This window comes from Bos grunniens, chromosome 10, assembly GCF_055505025.1.
Source record: "Bos grunniens cultivar Pamir isolate PY7600 chromosome 10, Bosgru_T2T1.0, whole genome shotgun sequence".
Classification (NCBI taxonomy): Eukaryota; Metazoa; Chordata; class Mammalia; order Artiodactyla; family Bovidae; genus Bos; species Bos grunniens.
Genome location: NC_141174.1, coordinates 95,627,201 through 95,645,170, shown reverse-complemented (window position 1 = coordinate 95,645,170; position 17,970 = coordinate 95,627,201). Strand labels below are relative to the sequence as shown.

General features: G+C 37.1%; 1 protein-coding gene across 4 annotated transcripts in view; it reads right to left on the bottom strand.

Moving 5' to 3' along the window:
* ANKRD31 (ankyrin repeat domain 31) overlaps positions 1 to 17,970 on the bottom strand; it is a 134,875-nt gene that overhangs the window by 41,839 nt on the left and 75,066 nt on the right. For all 4 annotated transcript variants that reach the window (XM_086323214.1, XM_086323216.1, XM_086323215.1 and 1 more), the window contains exons 18-20: positions 10,691 to 10,833; positions 3,459 to 3,621; positions 1,107 to 1,222 (exon numbers count right to left, since the gene is read on the bottom strand). In XM_086323214.1, the coding sequence (XP_086179340.1) occupies positions 1,107 to 1,222; positions 3,459 to 3,621; positions 10,691 to 10,833 (422 nt within the window). The remainder of the gene's footprint in view (positions 1 to 1,106; positions 1,223 to 3,458; positions 3,622 to 10,690; positions 10,834 to 17,970) is intronic.

Here is a 17,970-nt window from a genome sequence, read left to right as displayed (position 1 = left end):
AAAATACACCTTCACATGAGGGATTTCACATATAGCAAACTATCACTATAAACCATGCGGGGTCCAGGTTGGTTAAACCAGGCTGCTTTCCTCTTCTTCGTCTAGGTTCCAAGGTCTTTTCCTCCTACTATGTATCCGAGATACTTCTGGAAGTTGGGTGGATGAAGACACACTAGAACACTGCAACAGTGACACTGTTTGTGGGATAGGTAAGTGCCAAAGAATCCAATCCAGGAGTAAAGGATAGCAGCTGAACTATACTTCTGTTCAATGCAGACAGTTGCTTGGTTCCTTTTTAGGGAAATTAAAATAGAAGTCTTATTCTGGCTTCAAAAGCAGGACAGTAGACCTCTCTGACCACCTGTCTGGGCACTGCCTAGATTCTGAACTCAGTGCCTGCCCTCAAGCACAGCAAATCAGGAGTCACTTTACATAAGAAAGGGAGTGGGTCTTAGAATTCTTGAGCCCCTGGAGGTCTGGTCAACCCTAGGATCTAAGGAAATTCTGACTGACTCACAGGTGAAACAGCACTGGAAAAAGGTATAAAGTAAAACCAGTGCTGCATTTTTGCATGCAAACTGATGTTGACATCAGTTTGTGGCCTGGGATTATAAACAGGAGTCCCGGAAACTGCAATCTGAAGTCTCACCCACAGGGCAGATGCACTGCCCAGAACCTGTCCCGATTGTGACTCCAAATCACTATTAATGAGGGACTTCTTAGTGCTGTTCAAGGCTGGATGTAGGCTGGCCCAATTGGTGATGCATATACACGCTGTTATTTCTCTCTATTGTTTCTATTTCTTTTCTTTTAATGCTTGCATATTGAAATTAAGTCAAATAATCTTCCATAAAAAACTGAAACTGTTCATGTGTGTAATGAGTGGTTTCTTTGGCTAATGAGTCCTTCAAACCTAAAACAAAAGTAAAACTTTTGGCAAAACATTCATTCTGCTCAATTATGCTGTATTATTATCTATGACAAAAAAACATTTTTAACCTGTATGTCCTTAAAATGGAAAGAATGCTGCCAATAGCCAACGGCTGGCTGGTGCAAAGAATGGCATTTTCTAGGCTAAAGAACAAAAGCATTTCAACTTCACTCACCATGGAAAGGTTTTCTTCTGTTTTTTCTTGGTGTGGAACAGAAGGTGTATCAACAGTTTTGGAATCATCACAAATGCACTGTTTATGTCTTCTTGCCCGGACGTCAGGAATTTTTACTTTAAAACATAAAATCAGAAAATATATTAACAATGTGCAAAAATTTTGCCTAATTTTATCAATTGTAATGGTGACAGGAATAGGAAGGATAAATTAAGTCTATAATTACCATGATACCTTAATGTTGATTAGCACCTCATTATTTATCATCAATTGACTCATTTTAGCAAATCTACTGAATACTTATCGCCTGCTGGATATCCAACTCTTTCCATGAATCATCTTATTTAATCTTCATATGAGCCCTGAGGGGTAGGTAGTTAATTACATCTATTTTACAGAAGAGGAACATGAAGCTTTGAGGGATTCAAGAAGTTGCCTGATGTGTCACACAGCTAGTACTGAAACCAGATCTGACTTCAAGTCCATGCTCTACTATGACCGTAATTCACTGTCGCTATAAAGTTCTCTCCAAACCTTTTCCCATTCTGGATTCCCTTTCTCCACATATGGGTACCCTATATCCCTCATTCTGTTGGGTTACCTGTCCAAGGAAAGGTATATACAAGGAGCAACAGAATAGTGGGAACAGATCTAGTACTTTATAACAGAGTGCTCAATAGCTCCACATATGGCTGTGAAGAGAGAAAAAGACATGCCTGGGGCTATAAGAAAAGTCTCACACCCTGTGGGCTTAGCACATGGGAGCAGACAAAGAAATGAGGATCTGTGTGTCAGTCTCCTGACTTTGACCTACATGTGGTCTAGCGCACCAGTGCAATAGGCACGATGACTATCCTTGCCTGTCATCAATCCTATCAGTTGGTAGGGAGAGTGGCAGGCCAGGGGAAAAGCACATCACAGGGCTTCTCTTCCCAATAATCTCCCTCACAGACAGCACGGATAAGCTCCTGGCTTTCTTCTTCCATGAGTCAAGGCTCATGCCTGAAGGAAAAGGAAGATCAATTCCCTCTCCTCAATGCTTCTAAAATTGTTTTTAACTGCCTGTTTTCTGGTTTATCTCTCCACAAGCCTGGAAGCTCCTCTTGGGCTGATCTGTATAGCATGTGCTCAACAATGTATGTTTTCTAAGTCAGTGCTCACTAAATGCTTCTTTAAAAAAACACAAACACACCCGTCACCTCACATTGTTACCTTGTGTGTTTGTGTGTGTGTTGGTGAGAACATTTAAAAGTTACTTTCTTGGCAAACTAAGTACACAATTTATTATTAAAAACTGTAATCATCATTTTATACATTAGACCCGCAGAACCAATTCATCTTTTAAGCGTAAGTTTGTACTCTTTGATCAACATTTCTCCATCTCCTCCACCACTTCCTCCCCCAAGCCCTTGGCAACCACCACTCAACCATCTATCTGGTTCTTTAAGCTTGACTTTTTAAAGTTCCACATATAAGTGACACCACAAAGAGTTTGCCTTTCTGTATCTTTCTATGCTTATTTCATTTAACATGACATTCTCCAGGTTCACCTATGTTGCTACAAATGGCAGGACTAAATGCTTATTTCTTATAGATAACTCATTATATTATTTAAGTGCAAAATACTGCTAAAAATGGTTCATAAAAATTTCCCTGACTATATATTTCCTTGAAATATTCTTTCCACTATAATATATATTACACATACACTCACACACATATATAAGTATAGTATATTTGCTTAACAAATTCATATTCTAGCATTATAATATTAGTCTTGAAAAGTTGGCATGGGTCCAACTTATGCATGAATCATTATAAATTCTGAAGTAATGGAATCTTAGTCACAAAGACTTTAGTATAACGTCATCCTTTTCCAGCCCCACTATAAAGTAAACCAATTTGCATAGTTTCAGTAACAGCTCTATCTCAGACCCAGTGTTATGAGAGATGAATGTTTGTTTAATGAATGTGTTTTGTTTCAACATATAATTCTAATACAATAGAACCATATAATCTATAAATTAAACCAAGTTTTGAAATGCTGTTTCTAAAAATAAATTATGCTTTTCAAGAGTTTAATAAACAGACAAAAAATTATCCTTAGTTATGAAACAATTTCCACAAATCTGAGGAATTTGTTTTTCTAAGCAGAGGTATGCTGCTGCTGCTGCTGCTGCTAAGTCGCTTCAGTCGTGTCCGACTCTGTGCGACCCCATAGACGGCAGCCCACCAGGCTCCCCTGTCCCTGGGATTCTCCAGGCAAGAACACTGGAGTGGGTTGCCATTTCCTTCTCCAATAAGCAGAGGTATACATCTGTATAAAATAGCAAGAAACATTGCTATGCATACCAATGACGACAGCGTCACTCCCATCTCTATTGTCAGTCTCAATCGCACCATAAGACTTCAGCAGCTCTTTCATATTTTCATCATCTGCTTCATCCAAAGCAGTCTTCTGCTTTTCATCCTTCTGATTAGGGTTTGCTCCATGTTGTAGTAGAATCTCAGCTGCCTAGAAGGCATTTTTCCAAAGTTATCTCTACAGACACCTAAAATCAATCATTTCTGCTTTCATTATAGGATAACACTATCAAATATTAAAAGTTATCCAAAAATTGCTCAAACTCTGACCAAGAAAATTTTGATTAAACTTGATATGACACTTGTAAACTGATTCACTGTTTGGCCTGGTCTGTCTTCACAGGACAATCAAATACAGTGATACGAAAGTACCAGACATGCTGCTCTCATTGTCTAAGAGCAGACTTAGACAATTGATGCGCAAAAGGATTTACTCCGTTTCTTTTACACAGCCTTTTGCCCTCCCCTAAGCTGCTGGAAGACAGGGTACAGAAGGGAGCGAGGATCATTTCAGGACTATATTATATTGTATTATATTATACTATACACTGTATTATAAACTGCCATTAGACAAAGTTGAATAAAGTTTTACTTGAACTATAACACTTCAGATATGTTACTTGTTTAGGAGTTTTTATAAGTTAGCTTGGGAACCTAATGTCCATTCTAATACTCTCTATGCAAATATGTTTCCTAAATAGATGACTTGTATTCACAGAATCTTAACAAGATAAAAGAAACAGAAATAATCTACTCCAACCCCATCTTTTACAGAGGAGAAAACTGACATCAAAGATAAATGTTGTGACATTCTGGGGGCAAAACTTTCTAATATAAATAATGCTTTCCTGAATAACTCAAACTTGTGTATTAGAATTAAATTAGTAATTCATCAAAGTTAAAGACTGTCATTTATTAGTCGATAGTAAAAGTCAATTTAGTAAAAAACAGTCAATGATTCCATCTGCACAATACAAGCAACTCAAATCACTGAAAAACCTTTTGATCAGGAAAAGATGGTCAGTATTTTGTTAAAGATATGTTATGTTCTAGTAGCTTTTCTCTTTCCATTGGTGTTCAGGTATGGAGAAGCATAAAAATTTAGAAGCAAATGCACCAGTAGAAATTATGACAGTTCCTTATTTGTTCTATAAGCCTAGAATTAGCCCAGCATGAAGGAAAATATACTTGTTTTAAGGTCAAGCATACAAAACTTACTCCTTTCTATGTTCTTGGGCAAGTTACTTACCATTTGAATCTCATCACCCATGAGGCTTAAATGTGAACCCATGTATAAAGTATTCGGCACATGGTGGGGCTTAAGGGAAAACAGTCCCCTAATCAGCTGTGTGTAAGCCCCAGCAACAGTTCTGCCAGTCCTCCCTGCAGCATTTTGCCTAACTTTACATAGTTTCCTTACACAGATTTATAGAACAGCCAAAGTGACGAAGTTCCCCCTTTAAATCACTGGAGAGGTCTCTCTACGCAGATACATTCTGTCTGGTGTCTTGTCCTCAGAATTATAGCTGTTGGAGCCTTTTAAACTCCGAATTCTGTCTTCTCAGCTCTCTGAGATTGTAAGGCTATTTGTTTTCCTCCTCCCTACACTGCTGCCTGGAAACTCCCTCTAGCCCATAAGGTGGGGCAATCCACAGGGCTCATCTCATTTGCTTCTGTTCTCTCCTGCATGTTGTCTAATATCTCAAAACTGTTATTTTACATATTTTTCTCACTCTTCTAGCTTTTAAGGTGGGAGGGGATATCTTATCCCTGCTATTCTATCTTGTACAAAAGTGAGTGTCCATTCCCATTCATATTTTATCTTTAAAAAAAAAAATCTTTTCCTCTTGTTATCCTTTTCCTTATCTTTAAATACTCCACAGTTTATAAGGTAGAATACAAAACCACCTTGGAAGATAAAACAGAAACTAAGATTTTTTTTTAAATATGCAAGTTGAAAAAGAAAATAAGATGATGAACTCAACTTTGTATATAGTCATGCAAGAGAGAAAATCACAGGATATTATAGAATTGATACTTATTGGTTCTACAATTGGGCTTCCCAGGTGGCACAAGTGGTAAAGAATTTGCCTGCAATGTAGGAGACCTGGGACGGGAAGACCCCCTGGAGAAGGAAATGGCAACCCACTCCAGTACTCTTATCTGGAGAATCCCACGGACAGAGGAGCAGGACAGGCTACAGTCCATAGGGTCACAAAGAGTTGGACACGACTGAAATGACTTAGCACACACACAGGTCTACAATACCATAGATTTATATATCTTGCTCCCTTACTTATCTTTCTAATTATCTATCAATATCCTACCTCAAAAAAAAAAAAATAGGGACAAAAGGGAGAAAGTGAATCAGAAATAAAAAAAACAAATGACAAACTGTTACATGGAGGGAAAGTTAATGAAGATATAAGGAAAGATGCTGGCCAATATATGTGTTAAAGTAATTAAAATATGATTAAAAACACTACCTCCATTTTAAATAGAATATTTCGCTTTAAAGTGAAAGCAATAGAGATATGAAAGGTTAATCCAAAAGCAAACTTTATCTGTATCACCACCTAGGTATCAAGAACATCAGTGATTCTCTAGAATAAGCAATAATAGCACACTACGGTCCATGGGCCAAATTCTGTCTGCTGCCTGATTTTGTAAATGAAGCTTTAGTGGCATACAGTCAAAACCCACTCATTTACAAACTGTCTAGGGTTGCTTTTATAACAGAACAGCAGATGAGTGATTGCAATAGAGGCTGTGTGGCCCAGAAAACCCAAACTACTGATTATCTAGCCCTTTGCAGGAAATATTTACCAACCCTTGCTCTAGAGCAGAGCTGTCCAACAGAGGTCTTTGTGATGATGGAAATGTTCTAATCTGCATTGTCTAATACGGGAGCCACTTGCCACATGTAGCTACTGAGCACTTCAAATGTGGCTAATGCAACTGAAGAACTGAATTTTTAAATTTAATTGATTTTAGGTCATTTAAATTTAAATAGTCATTATGTGGTTAGTGGCTATAGTACAGGGCAGTGCAGCTCTAGATCAAACTCCTTATTTCAAGGGTAAAGTTATCTTTATCTTTTTCAAGCAGCAGAGCTAGGCCTAGAATTCAAGTTCTCCAACTTGTTGCTAAAACAAGTTCCCTTTCTGCTATTTCCTGTGGTTAATTTTCAGTTCTTGACATTTATCTTTACAGAAGACCCTCAACGTCTGAGTAATCATCTTCTCTACCCCTTGAAGTTACCAAATTGCTATGAGAGAAGCTAGAGTCTTCAAAATAGGAAAATTCTCACTTATGAAGTGAAAGTCACTCAGTCGTGTCCGAATCTTTGCAACCCCAAGGAATGTAGCTTGGCAGGCTCCTCTGTCCGTGGAATTCTCCAGGCCAGAATACTGGCCAGAAAAATATACTACAAATTGATAACAAAGTCAAAATGTAAAGATGTAGGATTGCCTAAAAAGAAAGTGAAAGTTACTCAGTTATGCCCGATTCTTTGTGACCCCATAGACTATACAGTCCATGGAATTCTCCAGGCCAGAATACTGGAGTGGGTAGCTGTTCCCTTCTCCAGGGGATCTTCCCAACCCAGGGATCGAAACCAGGTCTCCTGCATTGCAAGTGGATTCTTTATCAGCTGAGCCACAAAGGAAGCCCAAGAATACTTGAGTGGGGAGCCTATACCTTCTCCAGGGGATCTTCCTGACCTAGGAAATCGAACCAGGGTCTCCTGCATTGCTGGCAGATTCCTTACCAACTGAGCTATCAGGGAAGCCCAGGATTTCCTGAAGTCATTATATTAAAATAATATTGTAGAAATGCTTAAAGCACCCATGAAGAAAAACTGATAAGGGATAAACTAAAAGGTAAAACTGTTAACCTAAAAAAAGAAAAATCAGGATTTTAATGTCATGTCTGACTCTTGCTACCCCATGGACTGTAGCCCGCCAGACTTCTCTGTCCATAGGATTCTCCAGGCAAGAATGCTGGAGTGGGTTGCCATTTCCTTCCCCAGGGGATCTTCCCAACCCAGGAATTGAACCTGGGTTTCCTGTGTTGCGGGCAGATTCTCTACTGACTGAGCTACAATTAGAAAGAGTTAAATTTATTATATAAAAATTTAAAGTGTGATGTTGACTCTTTTGAAGATTTAATGTAGATTATAATGAACTAGCAGTATTAAAAATACAAGACTTGTCTTTAAATTAGCTTATCTAAATTACTTTGGAATATGGTGTTTTTAGTTGGATACTGTAAAGCCAAAGCCAAGAAGAACTACATGATCACTATATTCTTATTTAGATATTACCAAACTTTTTCTGGAAAGAGTCAGATAGTAATTATTTTGTGGGTGTGTGCTGTGGTGTCTCCGGCATAACTACTCAGCTCTACTGATAGAGCACAAAAGCAGTCACAGACAACACATCAACAGATGAGCATGACTGTGTTCCAGTAAAGCTTTATCCATGGGCACTAAAATGTGAATTCCATGAAATTGTCATGAAATATTCTGTCTTCCCCCACCTAGTCATTTAAGAATATAAAAATTACTCTCAGCTATCAGCTATTCCAAAACAGGCAAAAGGCCAGAATTGCCCTGGGAGCTGTTTGCCAGCCCTTGCTCTAGACGAGAAATGTGTTTTACACAGTGATATGGATTAACAATTCTGAAAATGCATTACATTTATATGAGAGTTGGACAAATAAGTAAATAAATTGTGGATAAAATAACCAGGTTTATCATTGTCAGAAAAAGAAGCTGTAAAGAAACAAGATAGATAAAAGCTAGAATGAACTCTGTGAAGCTGGATTAGAGTATTTTAATATATACAGATAGATTAATTCAGAGATACAGATAAGAGTATACATGTATTAGTATACTCACATATTTTCCTGTCTTCACCCTCTGAAAGGCCAAGAAAGAGTGACAAACTGATAGCAATAAGCATAAAAAAAGAAAAATCAGAATTTTAATATAAGTGTATTAATACAGGACTTAGGGCCAAAACTGTGGCACCTTTCAAAATTTTTGAAAAAAAGAACTTCCCTGAGACCATGATGCAAAAAGTTAACTGTGAGATAAAGGATGTGCTGTCATACTATTTTGCCAGAAAAGCTAGGCCAAGAAAACATACTTTATTATAGTGTCTCTGCTGAACCAGAAATCAATCAGTATGTATTTCAGTTAGAAACTAAATACAATACTACTTAGAGGAGTTAACACAGCAGGCCTAAGACTGCTCTCTAGAGAGGCCGCTTATGTGGCTGGCCTGTAGCTGGCATGTGACAAGTGGGCTGGCAGTCAGTGTCCAGTGCTGATATAAACCTGTCCCTAATTGCTGTGACTCTCTGTGCTTAAACTGTCTACACACACAATGTGGTGTATGCTTCTGGGAGTCTGGAATCTTGGTAAGTGCTAGGTAGAGGGTGCCCACATGACCAGCCCTCAATATAAATCGTGAGCATTAAATTTCTAATCAGCTTTCCTGGACAAAAACTTCATACTTATGTCACTACACTTTCACTGCTGAGGGAGAAGCAAACCGTATGTGGCCTCTCGTGAAGAAGAGTACATAGTAGAGCCTGCACACAGATACCTCCAGACTCTACCTTTTCCTCTGATAATCCAACTATGTATCCTCACTATATTGCTGGAATAAATCTTATCCATGAATACCATATGCTGAACTCTGTAACACCTTCTAACAAATTTCCAGGTATAGGGGTGATGTTGGGGGGCGGTTCCTTATATTCTATATTGCATATATGCAATATTCTATATTGCATTTTTCAGGATAGTCTAAAATCCTAATTTTCCTACTGTGAATTTTTTGCCCTTATTTAAGTGCTTTCACTTTAAATGACCTTTTCCCTGTACAAATAACCAGCAGGTTCATCACTTCAGTGACTCTTCCTGTTTGTTTTCTTCCACTGCACGATCACATAACTTCAAGATTTTGTCAATTCCTTTTTAATGTAAACATCTTTAAGGTCAAATAGCTTCTTTGATCAAAAGAAGCCTCCCTGGACATTAGCCTACCCATCTGGTATTATTCTTAATTATTAGTTTATACCTTTTCTCTCTGCAAATCACAAATTCAATATTTTTCTTTCACATGACTATATTCAGGCTGAAAACAGTGGAGATATATTTTCACAAAATTAAATAAAAACTGCTGCTGCTGCTGCTGCTGCTGCTAAGTCACCTCAGTCGTGTCCGACTTTGTGCGACCCCATAGACGGCAGCCCACCAGGCTCCCCCGTCCTTGGGATTCTCCAGGCAAGAACACTGGAGTGGGTTGCCATTTCCTCCTCCAATGCATGAAAGTGAAAAGTGAAAGTGAAGTCGCTCAGTCGTGTCCAACTCTTAGCGACCCCATGGACTGCAGCCTACCAGGCTCCTCCATCTGTGGGATTTTCCAGGCAAGAGTACTGGAGTGGGGTGCCATTGCCTTCTCCAAAACTACCAGACTATTAAAAAATACCTAGAGACAGATAAAGTGGTATTAGTGAGAGATCCAAAATATTTTTTTACATGAATCTTGGTTTTATACTGTTGTTGTTGCTGGTAATTTATTCCTGAAATCTACACTATCTACAGACAAATTTTCTCCTAAGGTTTGTCAAAAAAAAAAGATAAGTTTAAAAATCTGAAGAATTTTAACATCTAGATTTGAAATTTAGTGTTACTCTAATAATTAACCTAATAATTTTCCCGTTATTTTCACCATAGTTGTTTATAAAAAAATGAGAAAAAAAATACAACAACCCCCAAAGAAACAAGCAACTTAAGCTTTTACCCATTTCTTTGAAACTTCAAACTCACTAAGAAATTTCTGAGTTTAAAACTTGTCTTGTTATCACATATATCATCACTATATATACTCTTTTATGTACAACAGCAAATCATTTCAGACAATTAAAATTAGAATGTATTACATTGATAGGCTGTGTTTACTCTCAGCCATTTCATTTTATTCTGATTTACATGAATTACACAATGAAGAGACAATGGAAACAGGATTCATTAGGAAATATATTGCTTTTCTAAACTATATGTAATATCATATACACTTGTACCTCTAAGCAGTTTTAAAAATTCTTTGTCTTAAGGAATCACTTTAATTAGCAATTTAAAATACCTTCACTGTCTTCATTCACTTTTTAAAGAAAAAGAAATAGGAACCTAATATGATGAACTATACCTTTAAATGGTTGTTTGCAACAGCATCATGTAAGGGTAGAATTCCATCTACATTTTCACAATTAACATTAGCACTAGCTTTTAACAACTCTACAATTACATCACTCCATCCGTTACTAGCTGCCTTATGAAGTGGTGTCCAACCTAAAAAAGGAAAAAAGAGAAAACAAAAGAAGCTACTTACAAATCAATACTCAAGTAGTATCCTCATTATTAAGTTTATTTGCACTAATGGAATGAATATATATATTGATTCAAATGTATATACTAAGTACTGGACAGGAAATAATATTGAACACGGGCTACTTTAATATCCTCTGAGCCCACAGCTGCCCTTGGACATGGCCCTGTCCACCAGAAGGCCCAGGACCCAGATCCTCCCATTGTGCACACACACTAGTCCCTGGAGCCCAGTTCTACCCACCAATGGGTGGGGACCAGCCCCAGAAACCCCTGGGCCTAAGCCCTGTCTATCAGCAAGCCTGCTCTAGCCTTGGGAATAGCCTCAGCCACTAGCAGGTGGACGCCAACCCCTGGACAATTACAGCTCCACAGCCTGCCATGACAGAAGTCAGTCTACCAACAAGCAGGCCAGCACCAGCCCTAGGACCAGCTGGGCCTGAGTTCTTGCTCAGCAGTAGGCCAACATAAACTTTAGGTCCACTGAACCCCACAGCCACCTGTAATAAGAACTGGTCCCACTCATCAGCAGTCCAGCACGAGCTCTAGAACCTGTGGGCCCTGCCTCCAGTCCCTAAGACCTGGCTCTGCTCACCAGTGGGCTGGCAGTAGTCCCAAGAACTAGCTTCATCCACTGGAAGGCAGGAAACAGCCCTGGGGTCTCCAATATCCAGACTCTGCCCATCAGCAAACAAGCACTAGTCCTGGGGTCTCCTGGGGTGCAACAGCCAACTGCCTTGTGACAGCTCCACCAACCAGGCCAGCAGCCTCCACACAAAGCAGGGCAACCAACCCAACTGGGGACAAGCAAGCCTACCAGACCACCCACAGCAGTCAGACTGACGCAAATGAAGGACACATGTAGCCCACATCGTGGGGACCCCTAGAATATACAGCTCTGCTAATCAGAGGGAAGTGAGCTCCTAGAAGCATAAGACATTTCCTATAAAAGGCTACTTCTCCAAGGTTGGGAAATGTAACAAACCTACCAGATACATAGAAATAAAACTAGTTAGTTAGGCAAAATGAGGCAACAGAGTTTAAAAGAAAGAAACAAGATAAAACCCCAGGAGAAGAACTAAGTGAAGTTGAGATAGGAAATCTATCTAAGAAAGAGTTCAAGGTAATGACTATAAGGACAGTCAAAGAACTTGGGAAAAGAATGGATAAACAGAGAAATTAGAAGTTTTTTAACAAAGTTAGAAAACAAAGACCAACCAACCAGAGACGAAGAATACAATAACTGAAATGACAAATACACTAACAGGAATTAACAATACACTAAATGATATATAAGAACGTATTAGCAAGCTGAATGACACAGCAGTGGGATTCAAAAAGTAAGGAGTTTAACAGCTCTCTGGAACAATATCAAGTGTGCCAATATTTTCATTACAGGAGTCCCAGATGAAGAGAGAGAAAGGGACTGAAAACATATTTGAAAACATAATAGCTGAAAGGTCCCCTAACCTGGGAAAAGAAAGAGACATCCAGGCCCAGGAAACAAGATCAAGACAGTCCCAAACAGGATCAACTTAAAGAGGACCACATTAAGACACATTGTGATTTAAATGGAAAAATTTAAAGACAGAGAATATAAAAAGCAGCAAGAGAAAAGCAACAAATAACATACTAGGGAACTTCCATAAGACTTTTGGCTAACTTTACAACAGAACTCTGCAGGTCAGAAGGCAGTGGTACCATATATTTAAAGTGATGAAAGGGAAAAATGTACAACCAAAAATATTGTACCCAGCAAGGCTTTTATCAAATATGATGAAGATATCAAAAGCTGTATAGACAAGGAAGAGCTAGAAGAGCTCAGTACCACCAAACCAGCTTTATGAGAAACGTGAAAGGGACTCCTCTAAGCAAAAAAAAAAAAAGGCCACAACTAGAAACATGAATATTATTATGAAAGGAAAAAGTTAATTGGTAAAGGCAAATATACAGTAAAGATAGTAACTCAACTGGGTACAAAATTAATAGGAAGTTTAAAAGACAAAAGAAATAAAATCATCTATAACCAAAGTAAGTAGTTAAGGAATACACAAAACAGATGAAAAATATGATACTAAAAACAGATACTGAAAACTCCTTACACTACTGGAGGAGTGGAGAGTAAATATGCAGGGTTGTTAAAATGCGTTTGAAACTAAGAGATCAGAAGCAAGTTAAAAAAATCATATTTTATATATATATATATATATATATATACACACACACACACTCTCATGGTAACCATGAATGAAAATAGATATGCAAAATATCTATATCTATCTATAATAGATATCTATAATAGATATGCATATCTATAATAGATATGCAAAAAAGAAAATGGAAACTAAACATAACATTAAAGATAATCATAAAATAACAAGAAAACAAAAGAAAAAAATGAATAAAAAAAGAATTACAAAAACAACTCCCAAACCATGAACACAATGGAAATAAGAACATCAGTTCAGTTCAGTTCAGCCGCTCAGTAGTGTCCGACTCTTCGCGACCCCATGAATTGCCAGGCCTCCCTGTCCATCACCAACTCCCGGAGTTCACTCACACTCACGTCCATTGAGTCAGTGATGCCATCCAGCCATCTCATCCTCTGTCGTCCCCTGCTCCTCCTGCCCCCAATCCCTCCCAGCATCAGAGTCTTTTCCAATGAGTCAACTCTTTGCATGAGGTGGCCAAAGTACTGGAGTTTCAGCTTTAGCATCATTCCTTCCAAAGAAATCCCAGGGCTGATCTCCTTTAGAATGGACTGGGTGGATCTCCTTGCAGTCCAAGGGACTCTCATACATATCAACAATTACTTTAAAAGTTCATGGACTAAATGTTCCAATCAAAAAACGAAGAGTGACTGAATGGATACAAGAACAAGACCCATATATATATATATATATATATACTGCCTACAAGAGACTCACTTCAGATCTAAAGACACACACAGATTGAAAGGCAGGGGATGTAAAAAGGTATTCCATGCAAATGGAAACAAAAGCAACCTGGAGTAGCAATATCAGATAAAATACTTTAAAACAAAAATTGTTATAAGAAACAAATAAGCACAACATATAATGACCAAGGAATAAATCCAAAAAGAAGGTATAACAATTTTAAATATATCTGTATCCAATACAGGATCACCTAAATATATAAAGCAAATATTAACAGACATAAAGGGGAAAATCAACAGTAACACAATAATAGTAGGGGATTTTGACACCCCACTTTCATCAATGGACAGATCATCCAGAAAGAAAACCAATAAGGAAAACTCATAAATGACACATCATACTAGATGGACTTAAACTGATATATATAGAACATTCCATCCCAAAGCAGCAGAATACACATTCTTTTCAAGAATGTGCACATGGGACATTCTCCAGGATAGGTCACATGCTAGGCAACTAAACAAGTATCGGTAAATCTAAGAACATAGTAATCATATTGAGTGTCTTTTCATTCTTACTGAAATCACTGAGACTAGAAATCAACCACAAGAATAAAACTGAAAAAACACAAACATATGGAGGCTAAACAATATACTGCTCAACAACCAATGGATCACTGAAGAAATCAAAGAAAAAAACAACAAACACCTAGAGACATATGAAAATGAGGACAAAATGATCCAAAATCTTTGGGATGCAGCAATAGCAAGTTCTAAACTTCTACAGAAGAAAAATCTCAAATAACAACCTAAACTTATCCCTAAAGGAACAAGAGGAAGAAGAACAAAAAATGTGAAAGGAGAAGGAAAGAAATCATAAAGTTCAGAGCAAAAATAAATTAAATAGAGGATAAATAAATAGAAAAAAAATCAGTGAAACTAAGAGCTGATTCTTTGAAAAGATAAAATTGAAAACACTGTGGCCAGATATACCAAGAAAAAAAGAGAAAAGGCCCAAATAAAATAAAATATAAATTAAAATGTTACAATTAACAGCATAGAAATCATAACAGATTACTACAAACAACTACATGCCAATAAAAAGGACAACCTTCAAGAAAAGGAAAAATCCCTAGAAATATACAATCTCCTAAGACCTAACCAGGAAGAAATACAAAATATAAACAGATCAATTACCAGTAATTAAATTGAATCAGTAATTAAAACTCCCAACAAAGTCCAGATGGCTTCACAGATGAATTCTCCCAAACATTTAGGGAAGAATTAACACCTGTCCTTCTCAAGTTATTCCCAAAAATTGCAGAGTAAGAAACACTTCCAAATTCATTGTGCACACCCAGCATCTCCTGGACACCAAAATCAGAAAAAGATATCACACACACAAAAGAAAATTACAGGTCAATATCACTGATGAACATAGGTGCAAAAATCAACAAAATTTTAGCAAATCGAATCCAACAATACATTAAAACTATCATACACCATGATCAAGTGGGATTATCCTAGGAATGCAAGGATTTTTAAATGTCTGCAAATCGATTAATGTGACATACCACATTAACAAAATGAAGAATAAAAATCATATGATCCATTGGTGCAGAAAAAGCTTCTGATAAAATTAAACATCCATTTATGATCAACTCTCCAAAAAGTGGGCATAGGCGGAACACATCTTAATAAAATAATAAATGCCATATATGACAAACTACAGCTAACATCATACTCAACAGTGAAAAGCTAAAAGCAGTTCCTCTAAGATTAGGAACAAGACAAGGATGCCCAATCTCACATTTATTCAACCTATTATTAGAAGGCCTAGCCACAGCAATGAGAGAAGAAAAAGAAATAAAAGGAATCCAAAGGAAGGAATCCAAACTGCAAAGGAAGAAGTAAAGCTGGCACTCTTTGCAGATGACATGATACTACTATACATAGAAAGATCCTAAAGATACCACCAAAAAACTACTAGGGCTTATCAATAAATTCAGTTAAGCTGCAGGATACAAGATTAATATACAGAAATCTGTTGCATTTCTACACACTAACAACAAATGATCAGAAAGGAAAATTAAGGAACTTTCTCATCTTCAGCTGCATCAAAAAGAATAAATACCTTGGAATAAACCTACCTAAGGAGGTAAAAAACCTATACTCAGGAAATTATAAAATAGTGATGAAAAAAACTGAAGATGATACAAACAGTTGAAAAGATAAGATACACTGTATTAGAAAAATAATTAATAGTTAAAATGACCATACTACCCATGGTGATCTAAGATTCAATGTAAGTTCTATCAAAATACCAATGGAATTTTTCACAGGGATAGAATAATTTTAAAACTTGTATGGTAGCACAAAAGATCTTAACTAGGCAAAATAAACTTGAGAAACAAGAACAGACTGGAGGAATCACATTCCCTGACTTCAGATTATACTGCAAAGCTACAGTAATCAAAACAGTCTCATATGGGCAGAAAAAGAGACACAGAGATCAATGAAACTGAACAGACAGCCCAGAAATAAATCCACACACTTACATCAGTTAATCTATGACAAAGGAGGCAAGAATAAACAATGGAGAGAAGACAGTTTCTTCAATACTGGTACCGGGAAAAACTGAACAGCTATATGTTTTAAAAAATGAAATCAGAATAGTTCTCACACTATATATAAACATAAACTCAAAATGAACCAAAGAACCAAATGTATGACTGGAAGCCATAAAACTCATAGAAGAAAACATAGACAAAATGTTTTTTGAGTAAATTATAGCAACATTGTTTTGGATCTGTCTCCTAAGACAAAGGAAACAAAATAAAAAAATAAACAAATGGAATCTAGTTGAACTGTAAAGCCTTTTCACAGCAAAGGAAACCATTAACAAAAAAGAAAATCTACTGAATGGCAGAAAATACCTGCAAATGATATGACTGGTAAGGAGTTAATATCCAAAATAGATAAATAGCTTATACAACTCAACACCAAAAAACAAACAGGCCAATCAAAAAGTGGGCAAAAGACCTGCACAGACATTTTTCCAAAGAAGATATGCAGATGGACAACAGGCACATGAAAAGATGCTCAACACTGATAATCATCAAAACAATGCAAATCAAAGCCACAACGAGATATTACCCCACTTTGGTCAGAATGATTATCATCAAAAAGAACACAAACAGTGTTCACAAAAAGAATAACCACAGATAACAATGTTGGTGAGGATACGTAAAAAAGAGAGCCCTTACACACTGTTGGTGGGCGTGTGAATTGGTGCAGCCACTGCAGAAAAACAGTATGGAGGTTTCTTAAAAAACAGAACTCCACATGATTCAGCAATTCCTGAAAATATATACCCAAATACTGCTGGGTATATATCTGAAGAAAACAAAAACACTAATTCAAAAAGATACATGCACCCCAATGTTCACAGCAACATTATCTACAATAAGCAAACGAGTACTGCTGCTGCTACTGCTGCTAAGTCGCTTCAGTCGTGTCCAACTCTGTGTGACCCCATAGACAGCAGCCCACCAGGCTCCCCTGTCCCTGGGGTTCTCCAGGCAAGAACACTGGAGTGGGTACTCAGCCATAAAAAGAATGAAATTTTGCCTTCTGCAAAAACATGGATGAACCTGGAGGGTATCATGGTTAGTGAAGTAAATCAGACAGAGAAGTATAAATACTCTATGTTATCATTTATACGTAGAATCTAAAAAATACAAGAAACAAGTAAATACAACAAAACAAAAACAGATTCATGGATATAGACTATAAACTAGTGGTTACCAGTGGGGAGAGGGGTGAAGAGAGGAGCAAGATAGGGTAAGGAATTAAAAGGTATAAACTACTATATATAAAATAAATAAGCTCAAGGATATATTGTACAGTACAGGGAATACAGTCAATATTTTATAATAACTAAGTGGAATATAGTCTATCAATTTTGAATCACTATGTTGTACACTTGAAACTAATATATTATAAATCAAGTATATCTCAATAAAAACATAATCTTCATTTTTTAAAACAAATTAATCTCATCAAAAATATTTATTGATACAAGTGACAAAAGACTAACAGAACACAAGCTATCATGGGACCAAGTAAGTACTAATCAAGTCAAATGGTTTCAAGTCAGATGAGTAAGATCATCTGACCTTGCTATTTATATCTTGTATTGTCAC